The sequence below is a fragment of the Bidens hawaiensis genome, unplaced genomic scaffold (genome assembly GCF_021521415.1).
Source record: "Bidens hawaiensis isolate Kalapana, Puna unplaced genomic scaffold, B.hawaiensis_p1.1 tig00004412_1, whole genome shotgun sequence".
Taxonomy (NCBI): Eukaryota; Viridiplantae; Streptophyta; class Magnoliopsida; order Asterales; family Asteraceae; genus Bidens; species Bidens hawaiensis.
In genome coordinates, this window is record NW_027491265.1 from 1,433,645 (window position 1) to 1,452,983 (window position 19,339).

At 34.5% G+C, this 19,339-nt stretch overlaps 2 protein-coding genes and 2 pseudogenes across 3 annotated transcripts; 3 read left to right on the forward strand and 1 right to left on the reverse strand.

Annotated features, from left to right (window-relative positions):
• Window positions 1-200: 200 nt before the first annotated feature.
• Window positions 201-2,712, forward strand: LOC143626490 (G-type lectin S-receptor-like serine/threonine-protein kinase SD2-5; annotated as a pseudogene).
• A 954-nt stretch (window positions 2,713-3,666) lies between these two features.
• LOC143626541 (phosphatidylglycerophosphate phosphatase 1, chloroplastic/mitochondrial-like) lies at window positions 3,667-5,518 on the reverse strand. The gene is made up of 5 exons (XM_077096604.1): window positions 5,113-5,518; window positions 4,946-5,023; window positions 4,246-4,319; window positions 4,048-4,155; window positions 3,667-3,806 (listed from the first exon to the last, which is right to left on the reverse strand). The coding sequence occupies exons 1-5, from the start codon at window positions 5,516-5,518 to the stop codon at window positions 3,690-3,692; spliced, it is 783 nt and encodes a 260-aa protein (XP_076952719.1). The 3' UTR covers window positions 3,667-3,689.
• A 4,216-nt stretch (window positions 5,519-9,734) lies between these two features.
• Window positions 9,735-11,584, forward strand: LOC143626491 (HVA22-like protein f). The gene is made up of 4 exons (XM_077096571.1): window positions 9,735-9,868; window positions 9,954-9,980; window positions 11,104-11,229; window positions 11,365-11,584. The coding sequence occupies exons 1-4, from the start codon at window positions 9,822-9,824 to the stop codon at window positions 11,582-11,584; spliced, it is 420 nt and encodes a 139-aa protein (XP_076952686.1). The 5' UTR covers window positions 9,735-9,821.
• Window positions 11,585-14,271: 2,687 nt separating this feature from the next.
• On the forward strand, window positions 14,272-19,121 carry LOC143626492 (citrate synthase, glyoxysomal-like; annotated as a pseudogene). Its single transcript, XR_013152425.1, has 13 exons — window positions 14,272-14,541; window positions 15,537-15,717; window positions 15,813-15,898; window positions 16,007-16,111; window positions 16,237-16,299; window positions 16,369-16,478; window positions 16,563-16,682; window positions 16,757-16,832; window positions 16,912-16,985; window positions 17,062-17,182; window positions 17,885-17,982; window positions 18,077-18,200; window positions 18,972-19,121. The product of XR_013152425.1 is annotated as a citrate synthase, glyoxysomal-like (transcript).
• The last annotated feature ends 218 nt before the right edge of the window (window positions 19,122-19,339 follow it).

Here is a 19,339-nt window from a genome sequence, read left to right on the forward strand (position 1 = left end):
AGGAAAACGTACTGAATGGAGAACGCCGGCATGTTCACGCACGGTTTAATGACTTTATCCATGATTTGAGGAGGATACTTGGCCTCAAATGAGTCAACTATAGCATTGACTTGACTTGTTGAAGTCTTATAATATATTGGGTATTCTGAATCATCAGTGAATCATCCATTCTTTCGTAGGTTCTTCAGTGTTCATAAGTCATGAGGATTTGTAGTTTCTTCTTCTCCTCTTTTTTGATTCTCATGTTATCTTGTTACTCGCCCATTGCTGAATCATTTCGGCCTATAGATGTAGATTTTTCATATCGGCCTACAGCACATGCAAAACTCTCCACTACATGGATCGCTAATTATTACTCGGATCATTCACCAATGCTCCTTGCAGAAACCGATGTCGCTCAATTCACATGTGGCTTCTTCTGTAAAGAAAAATGTACCGCTTACTTCTTTGCCATATTCATTTCTGGAATCAAACACTCGGATACCAAGGTCGATACCGAGGTCGTTTGGTTAGCCAACCGTCACCATCCTGCTAGTAATAACGCGATACTGAATTTTACTATAGCAGGAGAATTGGTCCTAAGCGATTTAGATGGAATCATAGTTTGGACCACCAACACTGCAGGAAAATCTATTGTTGGCATGAACCTAACTGATACCGGGAATCTGGTGTTATTTGATGACCGAAACTCAGTAGTTTGGCAATCTTATGATCACCCAACTGACTGTTTGTTACCTGGCCAAAAGCTATTTCAAGGTCAAAAACTGGAATCCAGTGTTTCTTTAACCAATTCGTCGGAAGGTATGTATTCTCTTCAACTCACGAATGAAGGATTTACTGCTTATTTTGAGTCAAACCCACCTCAAGCATATTGCAATATATTGACCTATAACCACGATAAATATAGAGGAAGAAGTTACACTAGGTTCTCGAATGGGAATTTGTCACTATTCATTAATTCTTCCCAGACAAGTGAACCTGATGATGTGTTTTACTTCATACATGAAGCCTCATCAGCTCAGTATATGAAACTGATGCCAGATGGGCATTTGCAAGTGTTCCAATGGCAATCTAATTCTCTTGAATGGATAGTGATATCCGATATTATTACAGAGAGATGTGTAGATGGGTATCCTTTGGTTTGTGGAAGAAATTCCATTTGCTTGACTAGTCAACGATGTGTTTGTCCCATAAAAGAATATTTTAGACCAATCGACGATCAACAGCCTCAATTGGGTTGCTCTGAAATTACTCCCCTCTCATGTAATTAATTCTACACAAGATCAACATTTTATCAAACTCGAAAGCGTCAAGTACTTCAACTCTATTCTCAACATGTGGGACGTGAATATGGAGACTTGCAAACAAGCGTGTCTACACGATTGCTCATGCAAAGCAGTTTTTTTCCATCATCAATCACATTCTCCAAATGGAGCATGTTTTTTACCTTCAGAGCTATTTACAATGAACACTGTTATAACATATAATAATGTTTCAGCTTTCATAAAAGTCCAGAATGTTACATCGCCTCCTTTGTCTCCTCAAGTTGCAACATTTGCAGGCTCTAGGGATCATTCTTCTCCTCATGTTGCGAGAGTTATAGGCTCTACGATTGGAAGTTTTGTCCTTTTGCTTGTTGTGGTCCTAGGGTGTATTACATACGTAGTCCACAAGCAAAAAGGGAATACTGAAATGGAGGAAGACTATTTAGATCAAGTTCCAGGAATGCCGACACGGTTTTCTTATGAATAGTTAAGGATCGCCACAGATAAATTTAGCAAAAAGCTTGGTGAAGGGGGATTTGGATCAGTTTTCGAAGGCACCCTAGTAGATGGAACCAAGATTGCAGTAAAATGCCTTGTAGGCCTTTCACACATTAAGAAATCATTCCTAGCTGAGGTTCAATCCATTGGAAGCATTCACCATGTAAACCTGGTTAGACTTCATGGATTCTGTACATGGAAATCACAATGATTTCTAGTGTATGATTTCATGAGTAACAGGTCATTAGATAAGTGGATCTACCATGGAGTTCGGGACCATGTACTGGGATGGAAATGTAGAAAGGAAATTATTCTTAATATAGCCAAAGGTTTAGCATATCTCCATGAAGATTGTAGGCAAAAGATTGTACATCTTGATATCAAACCACAAAACATACTTCTAGACAACGATTTCAATGCCAAAGTATCTGATTTTGGGTTATCTAAGCTGATTGACAAAACTCAAACCGAAGTGACGACAACCATAAAAGGAACCCCGGGCTATATTGCTCCAGAATGGTGGAGCTCAATTATCACTGAAAAGGTGGATGTGTACAGCTTTGGGATCGTTCTCTTGGAGATCTTATGTGGCAGGAAAAATTTCGATAGATCTCTGCCAGAAGAAAGCTGGCACTTGCTCTCTGTCTTTCAGAATTGCTGGTTGCAAGGAACGTTGTTAGATATGGTTGACGAAAACAGTGAAAATATGCAACTAAATGGGACAGAGGTTGTAGAGATGATGAAGATGGCTTCATGGTGTTTACAGACTGATTATACATGCAGGCCTTCAATGTCTTACGTGGTTAAGGTGTTAGAAGGAGGAATGAGCGTTGAATCAAACTTGGATTATAACTTTACAGATCCAAGACTGCATAAAAACAACAGTCAGAAGAAAGATTTAACACCATTGTTGGCTTCTGTTCTCTCTGGGCCAAGGTAAGTAGCTTTAAAGGTTCTTGTGGATCATTTCTATGCTTTCGATCTGTATTTTGTTTCCATACAAAACTATATGACTTTATGCGTGTACAATATTATTGAGTTCATATTATAATTGTTGCAATATATTCCAACTATTGACTGCTTGTTTTATGTGTTATAATTGTTCAATCCAATGGTGTGTTTATTACCATTCAACCTCAGGTCTTCTGGTGCATATTGAATCTCATTGCAACCAACCAAATCCATCTGTTTGGAGGTCTTGTTATTAGCCCTCTTGAGCGGTGGCTGCCTCATTATATACCCGGCAGTAACGACTCTTCCTTCAGGGAATGGTTTGATTTGGGTAATTGGGTCTACTAAAATTATATAACGGGCCAAGTCGTGTCTACTAAATTCGACACAATGGGTCAAAATCGCCCCCTATCATAAAACTTGATAACTTAAAAAAAAAGGTCCAAATAAGCGGATAACACCCACCACCACTACGTGTCACCACCGCCTGCCCCACAACCACCACCCGCCGCCACTACGTGTCACCATCGCCCCTCCCACAACAACCACCTTGGCTGCCACTACTGTATCCGCCACCCTCGTAGCTAGCCTCTACCTAAGAAAAGTTAACTGGTGAACCCATTTTGATATTCTTTACATAGTAGAGTTGGTTCAACCGACTCTACAGCCTTTTCTTAAACAAAACCGTTATTCAAGTTTCAAGTTTCACGAATTTTAAAACAAACAAGCTACCATGTATGTAATCCAAACTAGCAAAGCATCTTATATATATAGATGTAAATGTTACTTCACGTCAAGCAAGTTCAAGAAATAAACTCCTTTTAACTTAACCAACAACTAAAATTTGCTGCGTTGCACACAATATACAGTTCATTGAGTAAATATAAGAATGAGGTAACAAAAAGAATCATACGTAGGGCTTGTGCCACATAAAATGACTTCAATTCCTCATTTTCCTAGTTTATGCGGCATTCCTTAAATAGTTGGCGGTTCTTTCACGCAATCTAAAGCGTCCGGAAGAAGCCTCGCATTCTCTGGCTTTAACCCCTTTCTCAACCACCACTTTAGAAGAGCTTGTTCGATCTTCCTTACCTGAAAATATATAAGTATACAATCATAAATATGCACAATTTTTCACTTGCATATTGTCACTATCTATGTTTGCATATAATGAACCAAAAGCAGTTTGCCCAAATTTTGGATCAAATTGCCCTCGTTCACAACAATCTGAGTTATGTCATGCGAATTTTTACATTCTAGTATGCATTTAGATTTAGTTGTGGGACTATAGGGGTTAAGTAGTACTTAATAAAGATTATATATGGAATAAAACCTGCTTAACAATGAATGTCTCTTCTGCAACACTCAGTGGGGCAGTTAATATAGTAAGAAACCCGTTTCTGTTCCCATAGACAATATCTGTGAAGGTCCGATCACCCACCTGTAAAAAAAACATTTTTGTATGAAAAGTTTATTTAACTTTAAACAAACAACATATTCATTTTTTTAGATAATACTTGGTAGTTGGTACCATGATGAGCTTAGATGAATCACATCCAAAATGCCTTTCAACTTCTTCAGCTGAACCAGCTGGTTTCTTCATCTCTAGTATGAACATTTAAGGAAACAAAACTCATGAATCCATCATCACTTTAGAGAAATCAAGTATCCACAAGCACACATTTCTCACTAGTGACATGACACAAAAACCCGACATGAATCTAACACAACGTTTGCAGGTTTGTGTTTGGTATAAAATGATTCGGGTCAGTTCAGGGCCTGGTTTGGGTCAATCCGGATACCTATTTATTTTTGTTGTTTTTGTCTAAATATGTTTTATATAGTAAATTAAGTTGGTTGGGTATCTTATGCAACACTTAAAAGTAAAACTAAAATGGAAATTAGCATAATATTTCATAATTAAAAATTTAAGTGCTTTGTATAAATTTGCAATTTATTTTGGATGTAAAAATGTAAATTTAAACTATTAATATGCGAAAACAATAAAAAATAAAAAACTTTCGGGTAAAACGGGTTGTGTTCAACTTCACCTGCCTTACACGATTTCCAGGTTCAGGTTCTTGTCAAATTTTCGGATTCTTGACAAACTTTAAGGTTTGTGTCGGGGTTGGACCCGCCAACCCGCAAACAAAACCCATGTAACACCCCTACTTGAAAACATGCAAGTTCAATTCAAATGGAGGATATAAGTAATTCATTAAGATACTTACTATGTCTAATTACTTGAATCCCAATGGCAAACTCAATCGCCTTTGCTTTCCGGTCATCGGGATCATACTCCTCAAGTCCTAATCCCAATTGAAAGCAGTAAACACATCACAATTCACAAACCACTCAAATAAACGCAAACTAATCGGTCGGGTTGAAACTAAATTACCAGCAGAGTTACTGAAAACAGCAATGTTATTCCCAAAAACCGATTTGCATGACTCCACAGACGCGGTAAGCGGGCCCCACAAATCCAAAGAGTAAGGAACAGTAAGAGTGTTATCCTTATCAAACACCACACCTTCAAACCCCTTTGTCTTCAATGCAACCCAATCAATATAAGTTACATCAGGTACAGAAACATGAGGTATCATCCAATGCTTATTTCTAGTAACCACTGAAACCGAAAACAGAATCCCTTGGACGTTAATCCTCTGGCCAACTGCTGCCTTTAAGTCTGCCCAACGCATGTTTGTGACATTGCTGCTATGAGATTTAATGCATGAACGGATTCTGGTGTTGGAGGTACGGTTGATTGGGTGAGTGTGATGTGGTGGAGACAGGGTATACAACATTTTACGAGGATATTATTGTTACTATTATAATAGCATGATGAGATGTCATTTGTGGAATCTAAACGCTTGATGTTTGGAGAATCTTGTGTGTGTGTTTTGGTTTGTGGTTGAGGTTTACTTTATAAGATTGTGGCCCCTAGTTGTGGATGTGTGGGATGAAATTACAATGTGGGACATAAAATGAATAAAGCATGCAAGAGTAAAAAATGAACTTAAAAGTTTTTATAACGTAGAGAGTGATTTAGGATTTTGTGAGTAAAGGTGAGAGAAATGAAGTTATTTTTCTATATATTTGAAAAGTTATTTTTCAAGTCTTATAATTTTTTAATATATTTTGAAAATTGATGTTAGTAAAGGAAAGGTAAATGATAATAATAAATGTATAAAAAAATATTATTTAATTGAAAATGAGAGAGACAATGTAATGATTTTTAATATAATTTTAGATTTAAAGATAGGAGAAGGAATGGCAATGCTCTAACACATAATTATAATAACATCAAATGCATTATAACATACGTTATGGTAATTCTTGATCCGTAGTGTTTTCAAAAAGAAACACCCTTCATGTAACGTTACTTTCTTGTATGTAAGTTGTAAAATGAAAAAAAAAATGTAATGGTTTCACTTATCACAAATTGATTAAAATAATGTTTAAATTAAATCAAATATCTACATAAAAATGTTTTTTTTAACGACCAACAAGCATAAAATGCCTAGGTACTCCGTACCCGGGTGACCCAATGGCAAAAGATCACTGCCAGCTGGTCCAACCTAACCGTACGAAGCGCATAAGCGCCTCCAAGTTATCTCCAGTTCTAGAGAAAACCAGCTGGTAAAACCCGGACCCTCTCATATCGAACCGGATATCACAAGGATCCGAGTCTTCCTTCATTGAGCCACCCATATCCCTCCAAAATATTATGAGTGGGCGTTGAATTTGGGTCTTTATTGAGAAACTCATGCTTCTTATAGGATACATAAAAAATGTTATGATTGGCCAACAAATGTGTGTTGAGGGGGGGGGGGGGGGGGGGGGGGGGGGTTGACCCAACCAATTAGTTGGTGTGGGCCTATGGGGTGCACTTAGAGGGGCAACACTCTACTTCCTAAACACCCGTAGACCGCAGTGGTGTTAGAGGGCGTTTTAGACTGATGTGACATGAGGTAAACGTCCTAGTACGTATACCCTTACGCTGTATCCAATATCAAAATATTACTAGTCAACTTATGCAGGTAATAAATATACAATTTAAGTTCATATAAACCATTCGATAATAAGAATCGTGACAATTGTATTTTAATTAGAACGCTTTCTTTTATTTTTCTTCTTTGTCTATACACCTTTAGACCTTTAGTAATCTCCTATTGGTCGCGATTTAAGTTTTCTTAAATTTTGAATTTAATTTTAGGGTATATTAGGTATGAGGTAATAAAATGGACAAAGAAATTGAATGGACGAGAAAATGTGGATCTAACAATAGAATGAAATGAATCATTACTATTTGTTGTTTGGTAAGTAGAAATATATGAAGGAATAAAATACAAATGATATAAATACTCCTGATTCTAAATGTAGAAAATTTACCAAAATAATAAGAATGATAATGGCGGCTTTGACGATGGAAGCAGTGGTGATGGTAGCGACGAGAGTGGTGGTGACGATAGTGTTGGTGGTGGTGACGGTGGTACATCAATTACGCAAACAATTCAAAAGGAGTTTACGGCGCAGTTTGTTGCCCGTTACCTGCCACTTTCTTGGAACCACTAGGTTAGAGTTCGTGTTCCACACGGGTAAAAAATATAATAAAAATAAAAAATTATTATATGTAATACGTAAATTCAATTGTTTCGTATAATAATTTCTTATTTATGACTTTTTTATTAAGTTCTTGATATAATATGCACTCTAATTTTAAGTTGAAAATCAAATCTTGATGTTTGATTTATTGCAAATAAAACATTTATACCGATATTGTTATATTAAATATTGCGTGTATAAAAAATAATATTTACAAAGACTATGGTTTTGTTGTAAAAAGAAAATAGATAAAAATATATTGTATCAATAATATATATAAACAAAAACCCAAAAATACTATGTGTCGCGATGTGGTCGCTCCCCCCTTTTATGGAAACCACCAGATCTCTTGATTTTTAAATGGAGGCCTCTCATTGATTTAACTCAAATTCATGGGTATGGGTCTTACCAGAACCAGATAGCTCTTAAACGGGTTATAACATCTCATTAAATTAAAAATTAATCTTACCAATTATCTGATATGAAAATCCTACAAAATAGGAATATACTAAAATTTAATATCCAATTTAAAAAGAAAAAGATATTATTTATAATTAATAAACAATTTTATAGTAAAAAACATAAGCGGATCATGGGTCACCAAATCCATATAGCTTTTAAACGGGTTATAACATATCATTTATTTATGAAACTCTTTCATCATCAAACCCTAAGTATATTATTAACTTTCTTACAATAAAGAAAATAAAAATCCAAAAAATAAATATTAAAAAAACAAAAAATGTAAAAAAAAACCATTCTCTCAAGCTATCAGATTACTTTATTTGAATGAAGGCTTCTCACACATTTGACCCGAATTCACGGGTAAAGGTCTCACCAAACCCAGATATCTCTTAAACGAGTTATAACATCTCATTATATTAAAAAATAATCTCATTAAATATTTGATATGAAAATCTTATAAACTAGGAATATACTAAAAATTAATATCCTATTTTATTTTAAAAAAAGATATTATTTATAATTAAGAAACAATTTTATAATAAAGAAAATAAACGGGTAATGGGTATCACCAAACCCAGATAGCTTTTAAACCAGATTATAGCATATCATTTGTTTGTGAAATCATTTCATCATCAAACCTCAAGTATATTAATTATTAACTTTCTTACAATAAATAAAATTAAAATCCAGATATACATATAAAAATAGTAAAAATGAATAATGTAAAACAACCCCCGTAATACGGGGGATAAAATCTAGTTTTAAAATAAAGAGAGTAACGATGAACAATCTTAAATGATTGTGTTAAAAAGATATAAGAAGACAATGTCATATTGTGAATTATGAAAATGCTAACAATTAAATATAATTTTGGTTTTATACTTGAATAGAAATCACATTTATATATGTTAAGTCAATAAATCAAACACAATTACCATTTTAGTGGAGTTGGTAAGCACATCTAATTTGAAACATGAGGTCTTGGGTTCGAAACCCGTATCACACAATAATTTATTTTTCAAAATTTTATAAACCTTTACGGGTCATTGGTTATAATAGGAAAGCGGGTCATGGGTCACAATATAATAAGAAATAGTGACTTGACATCTACTTGGCATTCTATGTGGAGTGTCTAGTTAAACATAATGTGGACATCTTATGTTGATTTAATAGTATAGTTAGATTTAGTAGAGTTGGTAAGCACATTTGGTTTGAACATGAGGTTTTGGGTTCGAAACCCGTATAACACAATAATTTATTTTTCAAAATTTTATAAACCCTTACGGGTCATGGGTTATAACAGGAAAACGAGTCATGGGTCACAATATAATAGAAAATAGTGACATGGCATCTACTTGGCATCATATGTGGAGTGCCTAGTCAAATGCCATGTGGACAATTTATGCTGCTTTAATAGTATAGTTAGATTAGATAGATTTGAATAGTAAATTTTGTTATTATTATTTTTTTTTTGAACGGCCAACAAACATAGAATGCCTAGGTACTCCGTACGGGGTGACCAATGGCTAAAGGCCACCGCCAGCTGGCCCAACCCAACCGTACGGAGCCCTTAAGCGCCTCCAAGTTATCTCCAGTTTCGGGGAAAACCCACCTACCCGAAGGCCCACTGGTGGTAAAACCCAGATGCCCTCATGATCGAACTGGAGATCACAAAGATCCCAGCCTTCCTTCATTGAGCCACCCATGTCCCCCCGAAGTGTTGTAAGTAAGAATTGAACTTGTGTCTCCATTAAAAAACCCAAGCTTCCTACCACTACACCACATTAGAAAGGAGCATGCCCCGTATTCATTCTTTGAGCTTTATGTCAGTCAAATATAGAATGATTCCAATGACGACTTTTTAGCAATAAACTACTGCTTGTAAATAAATAAAAGAAGACTATGCTCAAAAGATATGCTTTGCTTCATCTTAAACAGTCATACTACTTATATAACTTGGATAATGCATCATGCAAGCATGCATAAATTTTTCATTCGAATAGAAAACGAACGAACAACATTGAAAACACGAAAACAATGGGGCTTCTTGCAACAATTGGTGGATATTTAAACACACTAATCGGGTACGCATTTAACGTTTATACTTGTATTGGAGAATTTGAAAGTTTGTTTCATGTAACTAGCTTAACTTGGTTAATTTTGTCATAGGCCCGGTATAACGCTTCTTTTCCCCTTGTAAGTTACACTTTCTCTCATTAAAGTAAAAAATTGTCCAAGTTTGGTTGTCTTAGTTTTTGTTAGATGTCTAATACCGTACGAAAAAATGGACACGAACCAAATATAAGAAAAACTGGGGAAAAACCCTAAATCAAACATGGGAGAAAGGGTCTTGACGGATCCAATCCTTAGCTAGTTGGTTGGATTTGGCTGACGAGTCGGTAATATTGTTTATGATTATGAGAAAAGACAATATTAACAACAAAAAATAATTTATATAGATTATAGAGTGCTTAGAGCATCTGTAATGGGGTGTTTGTCTACCTGTGTGGCAACGCTAAAACGTCCAAACACCACTACAGGTGGGGGCGTTACTGAAGAAAATAAGTTGGGGGCGTCAAGCTAGGCACGACAATGCATTTATGTTTCACTATTACAATTTGCATTTAATTAGAGTATCCAATCAACTACTTACACATTGTTCCATTTACGTTTTTAATTAACTTGAAAATTATTTTAGTTAATGTGATGGAGAGAACCCGCTACTCACAAAAATATTTTAGTTAATGTAATGAGATGTTTTGTGTAACTATTACGATGTCCTTATAGGTTTGAATACCGTGGTTTGGAAAAAAAGAAAGAAAGAAAGAAAAGTTTACTGATAATACGTGGTTTGAGAATAGAATAAAAATGAAAAGCGTATTTGTTCCATTTTCTTTACCAAATAATCCACCTTTTATTGTTCTTTTTACCTATATACTTCAACTCTTTTATATTTTTGCACAATTCAGTTCATAAATTATAAAAACGTATCTGAAGTTATAATTGCTATCATAATCTTTCAAACATGTATGACATCATTGTAGTTAACGGTTTTTATTACTATTATCATGCTGCTTTTCTCTTTTCTGAACTCTAGGTCTCACTAGGTCCGTCTCCGAGATTTCGGGCGTCCATGACAATAACTAAAAATGGGCCGTTATATAAAATTATTTTTCTCCATTTTGGCCGTTTATTTAGTTATTTTATTATTACCCAAACGGCCAGACCCATTAGGTTGTTATTTGGACAATTTTACTATTACTATTATTTTCTTGTAAAATGGACTAACTACTATAATTGTACAAACTTTAAAAAAAAGGTACACGTCAATACTTGCAATCAAGGGCTCTGCATCAGAAGAAGACGATAAAAAATGGCTCACCTATTGGGTTTTATACTCGTTCATTACCCTCTTTGAACTTTTCTTTTGGAAAGCCCTTCAATGGTAATTCAATTAATTTCACCTTCGTAAATAAGTTATTTTCAAGCAACTCGTAAGATCAAACTTACAAGTTACTACGAAAGATAACAAATATTCATTTTTTTCACATATGAAATTTGATTGTTTTGAAAAAAATAGGTTTCCATCTTGGCCCTACTTGAAGTCTTTGTTTTGCTTGTGGTTGATGCTACCCGGAATCAATGGGACATCATACGTATATGCAAATATAGTAAGAAAATATGTTGTAGCAGGGAGCCATTTGAATTCAAAATACTGGAAACTCCTACAAATGATGAGCCAAGATGCACGAAGATCAGTGGAGTGTTGTTACATTGACACGTGGACCCGAAGCATTTGATCGAGTAGTCAAAGCGGTAAAATCATAATTACCATATATTCAACTTCTTTTTTGTGATCACACATCAATTATATCTAAGATGGTGGTTTTCATCAGAAAAATTTTACACTTGGTGTAAATTTTCTCGTTTTCAACCTAAATGATTCTAAAAGTTCGATCTAATGTTACAAAGAGGTTTGAGACGAAAATGTTAAATTTTTGGGAGACCAGTGAATAACGGCTTTAAGATTCTGTTAGTCGCGGATTGTTGAGAGCAAATATTATAAAATATGAGATCGTCAGCAGTCAACTCATTAATTGAAACTGCTATTTGCCAATAGCCAATACTTGGGATTATTTAAATCAAATTTTCCATAATAGTAACACATTTATGCGTTATTTTGTAGAGTCTCAGGGGTGTTTGGGATTCCTTACTTTAACCTCCTTATGACTTATCCATAAGTCATAAGTCAGATCCTTATAACTTATGGAACTTTTTCACCCATATATTAAGAAATCCTAAACGCTTTTTTAACTTATTGATAAGTTATAAGGAGACAAAAATAAGGAATCCGAACACCCCTGAATGATGTCATTAAGAAACTAGGTTAGTAACCCGTGTAATACACGGGCTGAATAAAGAATATATCATCAATAAAAAATATATTTTTATAGGTGGTATAATTTAGGAATGTATAGCAATTTCTCATATATGAAATTAAATATAAATTTGAAAAAAGATTAAATACAAAAATTCTTCATAAACCTTCAAATATCTCATTGTACACAACATATGTGGTTTTCCCATATTAATAATTCAATTGTACGAAAGGATAACTTTAAGATTTTAAAATCTAACTATTATATTAAAAAAACATGGTTTCCACATGACCTTTAATTAAGCTATCCGCATAAGATTCCACCTCAACAATTTCCAAAATTACAATTTACACCTAATAAGCTATTTAATTTTAATCCATTTATTTGTATTATTAAAACAAAATCATTCTTTCATAAAGTATGTTCTTATGAATCCATAAGATAAAAATATGTTATATTAAACATATTTTTAGACATATACATATATTTTAATATGCTTTTGAGACGGCAAGGTATGTTATTACGTATCTTATTAAATTTAACTTTTTTGTTAACCAACCGTGTATTACACGGGCTATATCCTAGTGGTAAAATAAATCAAAGTCAAGTCAAGTCAAGTTTAACTAAATTTCACATAAGACAAATTCTGAGTATTTAGATGTACACACGCTCGAAAAAAAGACTTTTAGTAGTTTAGGCATATGTTAGTTATTTTACGCAAATCAAATCAAATGGATCTTTATAATAATAACATTTTGAAATAGAGTATTTAAAAAATTAGTTTAAAAGACGTAATAAACATTTATAAAGTTTTTTTTATTTCTAGAAATCACAATTAAATGAGAGTTAATGAAAATTTAATTTAGGAACTTTAAAAATAATAATTAATGTAGCATATTAATTTAATAGATTTAATAGGGTTTAATTTTGAAAGTAGCTAATGTGTCATCCTATGTGGACACTTTAGAAAGATGTTATATGCCCACATGGATTTGCTTTAATATAGTAGTAAGATTACATCTGAATCAGTCAGAGACAGTATGTTTACTTCAGTTAAAAAAACACATCTTAATGTTTCATGAATTACAACTTTCAAAAGTAAATTTACATAATTTTTAGAGTTTAGGCCATTATAACTTTAAAAACATATGGTACAATCTTTTCAACGTATTGTTGAGTTTAAAATCAACTTTCCTTTACGATTTAAAATAGGATAGCCTTTTCATACGTTAATATTTAAAAAAAGAAAAAAAACTCCATAAAAACAAGCATTATATTGTTAACTTTAAATCTGAGTATGATATTATTATAGTACTTTAAATATTTTTTAAAAATTAACATCTTATGCGATTACCAGTGTCTATTTTACCCACGTTGCACAATCATTCCCACAGTGCTAAAACACACTATACGAAACTTATTATTTTTCGTTGTATATCCACTAGTGAATGGTGTTGTAGTTGGTGAAGGCCGGCTTGAGATCTTAAGCCATATATGGATTGTCAAAATCAATATCGACAGTTAACATCTCGGATTAGGAAGACTTATTCAGGTGTTGGGTATAGAGGTGGGCAAATAAACCAATTAACCAAACCGACCCGAAAATCTAACCGAAACTGCACTAGTTTGATACTGATTACGTAGAAACCGTGTTGTAACCGACTGAAACCATAGATTTGGAACCGGTTTGTAACTTTCTTCACCAAAACCAGTTCCAAGCTGGTTAATCGAACCGCAACCGTCCAAAACCGGTCAAACCCATACTGAAACCGATCATAACCTAGTCAAGAAACCGGTTTCAACCAAACTCAAATCAATAACAAACCAGTTTTGACTTTTGTTGACCAAACCGAATCGGTTTCAATCCAACCCGGGTTTGAGTTTTAAGCCGGGTAATTGGGTAGTTCTTTTAAAAAAAGGAAAAAAAATAATGAAAAAAATCCACCGTGAAAAACGTGTATAAAATAGAAAAGGAAAGAAGTCAAAAGGGAAATAGAAGACGAGCTCTCAACATAATAATAATAATAATAATAATAACGAACTTTAGCACCTAACTCCAGTCGTCGATCAAATTGAGGTTCACGAACCAAGATCCAATTTTCAAGAAAATGGGAATTGAAAGATCAGATAATAATAATAATAATATTATTGCTCGTGCAAGATTAGCTGTTGTATCAGCTCATCTTTCTGCGTGTATCGAACCCAATTCTTTTACTACTCCGGTTCTTGAATCATCACCGGTTTCTGCTCAGGTTTTGGTATCACCACCGCCAACCAATTTGAAGGGTTCGTTGACGATCGCCGATGAAAGAACCGGGAAGAAGTATAACGTTCCGGTTTCTGATGAAGGTACCGTCAGAGCTACAGAGTTTAAGAAGGTAATCGGAGTTTTGTCTTGTTAGTTTTGCTTAATTGGGGTTTATTTTAAGGGTGTGCACGGTTTGGTTTCGGTTTGGTTTTTTCAGTTTTGTCATTTGAGCTTGAAATTTTTTAGTGGAACAATAATGAATTTGGACTTAAATCGTTTTTATTTGGTAACCAATTGATTATCGTAAATTTGGGTTAGGAGTGCAAATGAGCCGAGCTGTTCGTGAGCTACTTGAGCTCGGATCAATATAAGGCTCGAAACAAGTTGAACTTGTTTGAGCTTGAGCCGAGCCCGAGTCTCTAATAAAGTTCGTTTAGTTATCGAGCCCGAGCTTGAGCTTTCTGTGGGAAGGCCTTGTGTATTTTTAAGTTTTACTTTTTTTTGAACTTCTAGTGCTAATTTCTAGCTTGGCTCGTTTAAGGTACTACACGAGCTCGAGCTGAGCTTAGGCTCGTTTAAGGTTTTTCTCCAAATGTAAAAAAATAATTAAAAACGTATATAAATTAATTAATAAATAATAAACGAGCCCAGCCCGAGCTTGAAAAATCAACTCAAGGACCTGGCTCAAGCTTTAAAAAAAGAGCTCGAGCCGAGCTCAAGCTCAAGCTCGAGCTTTCGTAAGTCAAATGGGCCGAAATCAAGCCTAGTCGAGCTCGGGATCGGCTCGTTTACACCCCTATAATTTTTTGGGCTAAAATATTTGATTACTTAATTCTTATAAATTAACTAACATCAAAATTAAAAAGTGAATCTATAAATTCAGTCGGTTTTTAGGTTTTTATTACATGCAAAACCAAAACCGAACCGTAAGTTCAGTTTTTTTCATGCACACCCACTTTATCCAGTGTGACGCGTCTGATAAAATTGGTGACGGAATTTTGATGCAATTGGAGTTTTATGATTGGTATTGGAATGGAATTTACATGCAACCACAGTAACACACTAACTGTATCAATTTGGGATATGGATTTGATGGTTAATAAGAGTTGAACTTCTTTGTTACAGATAACAACAGGAAACAATGATAAGGGTTTGAAGGTGTATGATCCAGGCTACCTCAACACAGCTCCTGTTCGTTCATCAATCTGTTACATTGACGGTGATGAAGGGATTCTTAGATACCGAGGCTACCCGATTGAAGAGCTGGCAGAAAGTAGTTCATTCTTAGATGTAGCCTACCTTCTAAGTAAGTCCTAAAGTTAAATAATAATAATCATTCGCTGCATATATTCAAGAATATTATGGAATAATGTTTTTTTTTTCTTTTTTTTTTCTTTCGAGTGTACGGGAATTTGCCTTCTCAGAGCCAATTAGCAGACTGGGAGTTTGCTGTATCACAACATTCTGCTGTTCCACAGGGAATTCTGGTAGCATCCTTTTTTTTACTAACATAATATGTTCGGTTTATAAGCTTATGATTAATGTTAAGAAGCTGATTAACTTTGTATCTAAAAAGCATTAAACTTGTTTGGCAGGATATTGTACACGCTATGCCTCACGATGCGCATCCGATGGGTGTTCTGGTTAGTGCAATGAGTGCGCTTTCTGTATTTCATCCTGATGCAAACCCTGCTCTTAGAGTAAGCATTCCCTGTTTTAAACATGCTCATATTTCCGCATCATCTGCATTATTGTTTAATTGACTTGCAAAATGGAGGGAATGGTACATGTACCATTATTTGCTGAGAAATGCTTGTTGATACAGGGCCAGGATCTCTACAAGTCTAAGCCAATACGAGACAAGCAAATAGTGCGCATACTTGGCAAGGTTTGAATATTGAACATTTTTGTCATATATTCTGCTTATGAATATTGACTATTATTTTTTAATCGTCAGGCACCAACTATCGCAGCAGCAGCTTATCTAAGGATGGCAGGAAGACCACCTGTTCTTCCTTCCAACAAGCTTTCTTACTCGGAGAATTTTTTATACATGCTAGATTCACTGTATGTCGCCTTTTCATGTTATTAATGATCAATTTATTTATATACGCCGTTAGGGCCTAAGGGTTTCATTTACTATACTTGCAGAGGTGATAAGTCTTATAAACCAAATCCAAGACTTGCTCGAGTACTTGATATTCTATTTATTTTGCATGCAGAACATGAGATGAACTGCTCAACCGCAGCAGCAAGACATCTTGCATCAAGGTAGCCACTTATATTCTTAATTTAATTATTGCCATATATTTTATAACAGCTTATGGTCAGTGATGTGTGTGCAGTGGTGTTGATGTATACACTGCTCTTGCTGGAGCAGTTGGAGCACTATACGGGCCGCTCCATGGTGGGGCCAATGAGGTATGCTAATATTGAGTACAGCTGGCAAAGTGGACTAAAATGGTCAATTTTTTTTAATGCTCATCTCTCTGTGTTATAGGCGGTCTTGAAGATGTTGAATGAGATCGGAAGTGTTGATAATATCCCAGAGTTCATTCAAGGTGTGAAAAACAGGTCAGTTCTTTTTGTCTGATTTAGTTGCTGATGTGTGCGAATTTAATGATTCCTGATCGTGTACGGTTTGTTTCAGGAAACGGAAGATGTCTGGTTTTGGGCACCGTGTGTACAAAAATTATGATCCAAGAGCAAAGGTTATTAAGAAGTTAGCAGAAGAGGTTTTCTCGATTGTTGGCAGGGACCCGCTCATTGAGGTATTTCAAAGTTTATAAAATTTACAGTAAATTATACGAATTGTCCTTTAAGGATACTTAAAATTGCAGGCTCGATCCTTAAACCAAGGTTATTACAAAGAAGGTCCTTTATTTGAAAGTTGTCACGCTTTCAGTCCTTTCGACTACTGATATTAGTGTTTTCTGTTAGTTTATTAAAATTGACTATTTTGCCCTTCCAGTTATAAGAAAAAATGTGTAATTTTCACTATTTTTTTAACAAAAAAAAGTGTAATTTTCACTTTTAATTTCTTTTTCTTTTTTAATTCTTCTTCTCACTTTTATTTATAATTTATTTAATAAATTATTTACTAATCAACTTATTGATTTAAAAAAAAATATAAACTTTAACTTGAAAATATGTTTGATGGTTTTATTTATTTTTAAAAGTAAAAGGAAAAAAATAGAAAAAGATTTGTTTTTAAATGACACATTTTCTCGTTTAACTGTAAGGACAAAATTGCCATTTTTTAATAAATTAACAGAAAAATTAACACCGGTTAGTGGAAAGGACTGAACTCATGGCAACTTTGCAAATAAAGTACCTTTTTTGTAATTACTCTAGTTTAAGAACAGAACGTGCAATTTTATGTATACTTAAAGGACAATTTGAGTAACTTACTACAAAATTTATAGTCTAGTTTTTATGTTAAAATAATTAATCGACTGACATCGTGGTGACAGGTGGCTGTTGCTTTGGAGCAAGCTGCATTATCAGATGAGTACTTTGTTAAGCGAAGGTTGTACCCAAATGTTGATTTCTACTCCTGACTTATTTACAGGTATTTTATTTCTTTTTTCATAAATCATCTATTTTTGCTTGCAGAGAAATATGTAATTATAATTATATGCTGATGTCTAACGGTTTTAAAACAGGGCAATGGGTTTTCCAACTGAATTCTTTCCTGTTTTGTTTGCCATACCTCGAATGGCTGGCTATTTGTCACACTGGCGAGAGTCGCTTGATGATCCCGACACAAAGATCATGAGGCCCGCACAGGTATGCTTCCTTAAACTTCGAGGTGGCAATTTGACCCATTAACCTTTGAAAAGCGTCGATTTTGGTTGCGCTCTCAAACGGGTCAAATTAAAGACATTAGCTAAGTATAATACTCCCTAAAATGGACAAAAACAGTACAAAAGAAAAGCTTATTACAATATGAACCCGTTTTGACCCGTTACTGAAATTTCTGTCCCATTAATTTTGGCACATGCATAATAATATTTCAGTTTTGATTAGGGGTGCAAACGAGCCAAGCTAAGCCCGAGCTCGACTAGGTTGAGCTTGGTACGTTTTGACTTTTGAGAACTCAAGCTCGAGCTCGGCTCGTGAGTCGGCTTTTAAGCTTGAGCTCAGCTCGGTTTTGGCTTCTTTATTATTTATTAATTTAATTATATGCATAATTACATTGTTAATTATCTTTACATATTTTTATTTATATTTTTTGTATATAACATAATATATATCAGTTATTTGTTATTGTAATTTTATATATAATAAAAATCATTATATAAAAAAATATATTTAATACACTGAATAAAACTTACATAAGTGATAGGCTCGCGAGCCAGCTCGAGTTCGATAATTGAAGCTCGGGCTTGCTTATTAAACAAGCTTATTTTAAGGCTCAAGCTTGCCTAAGATGGGCTTGATTCGATCTTTTAACGAAGCGATCTTGAGTTGCTCATGAGCTGGCTCTGCTCGTTTGCACCAGTAGTTTTAATAACTTCTCTCCCAACATGGTATAATATTTTGGTGGGATATGATCAGGTATACACGGGTGTATGGATGAGGCATTACATTCCTGCCCACGAGCGTATGACATCAACCGAAGCTGTGGTCGATAAACTAGGACAGGTATCGGTCTCCAATGCCACAAAGCGGCGGCTATCTGGCTCTAGGGTTTGACCGGGCTTCTTTGTATGTTGACTTATAAGCAACTATGAAAAAGGGGGAGTATAATCATGCTATAACAATTCATCTGTTTGATTATTGTGTAATGCTAGTGATAATATGTATGATCAAGTTCATGTTGAACTGTTGTCTTGGTATATCAGTCACGGTGAGGGTGCATATATGAATTTTAATATATTGTTGTTCATATATATATATATATATATATATATATATATATACAC

Coding starts and splice junctions, on each gene's coding strand:
- LOC143626541 (XM_077096604.1), bottom strand. CDS start 5,518: ATGTTGTATACCCTGTCTCCACCACATCACACTCACCCAATCAACCGT. Junction 5,024..5,112: donor TGTTTTCAGTAACTCTGCTG/GTAATTTAGTTT, acceptor AATTGGGATTAG/GACTTGAGGAGTATGATCCC. Junction 4,320..4,945: donor GATTCAAGTAATTAGACATA/GTAAGTATCTTA, acceptor TGTTCATACTAG/AGATGAAGAAACCAGCTGGT.
- LOC143626491 (XM_077096571.1), top strand. CDS start 9,822: ATGGGGCTTCTTGCAACAATTGGTGGATATTTAAACACACTAATCGG. Junction 9,869..9,953: donor TATTTAAACACACTAATCGG/GTACGCATTTAA, acceptor ATTTTGTCATAG/GCCCGGTATAACGCTTCTTT. Junction 11,230..11,364: donor TTTTGGAAAGCCCTTCAATG/GTAATTCAATTA, acceptor TGAAAAAAATAG/GTTTCCATCTTGGCCCTACT.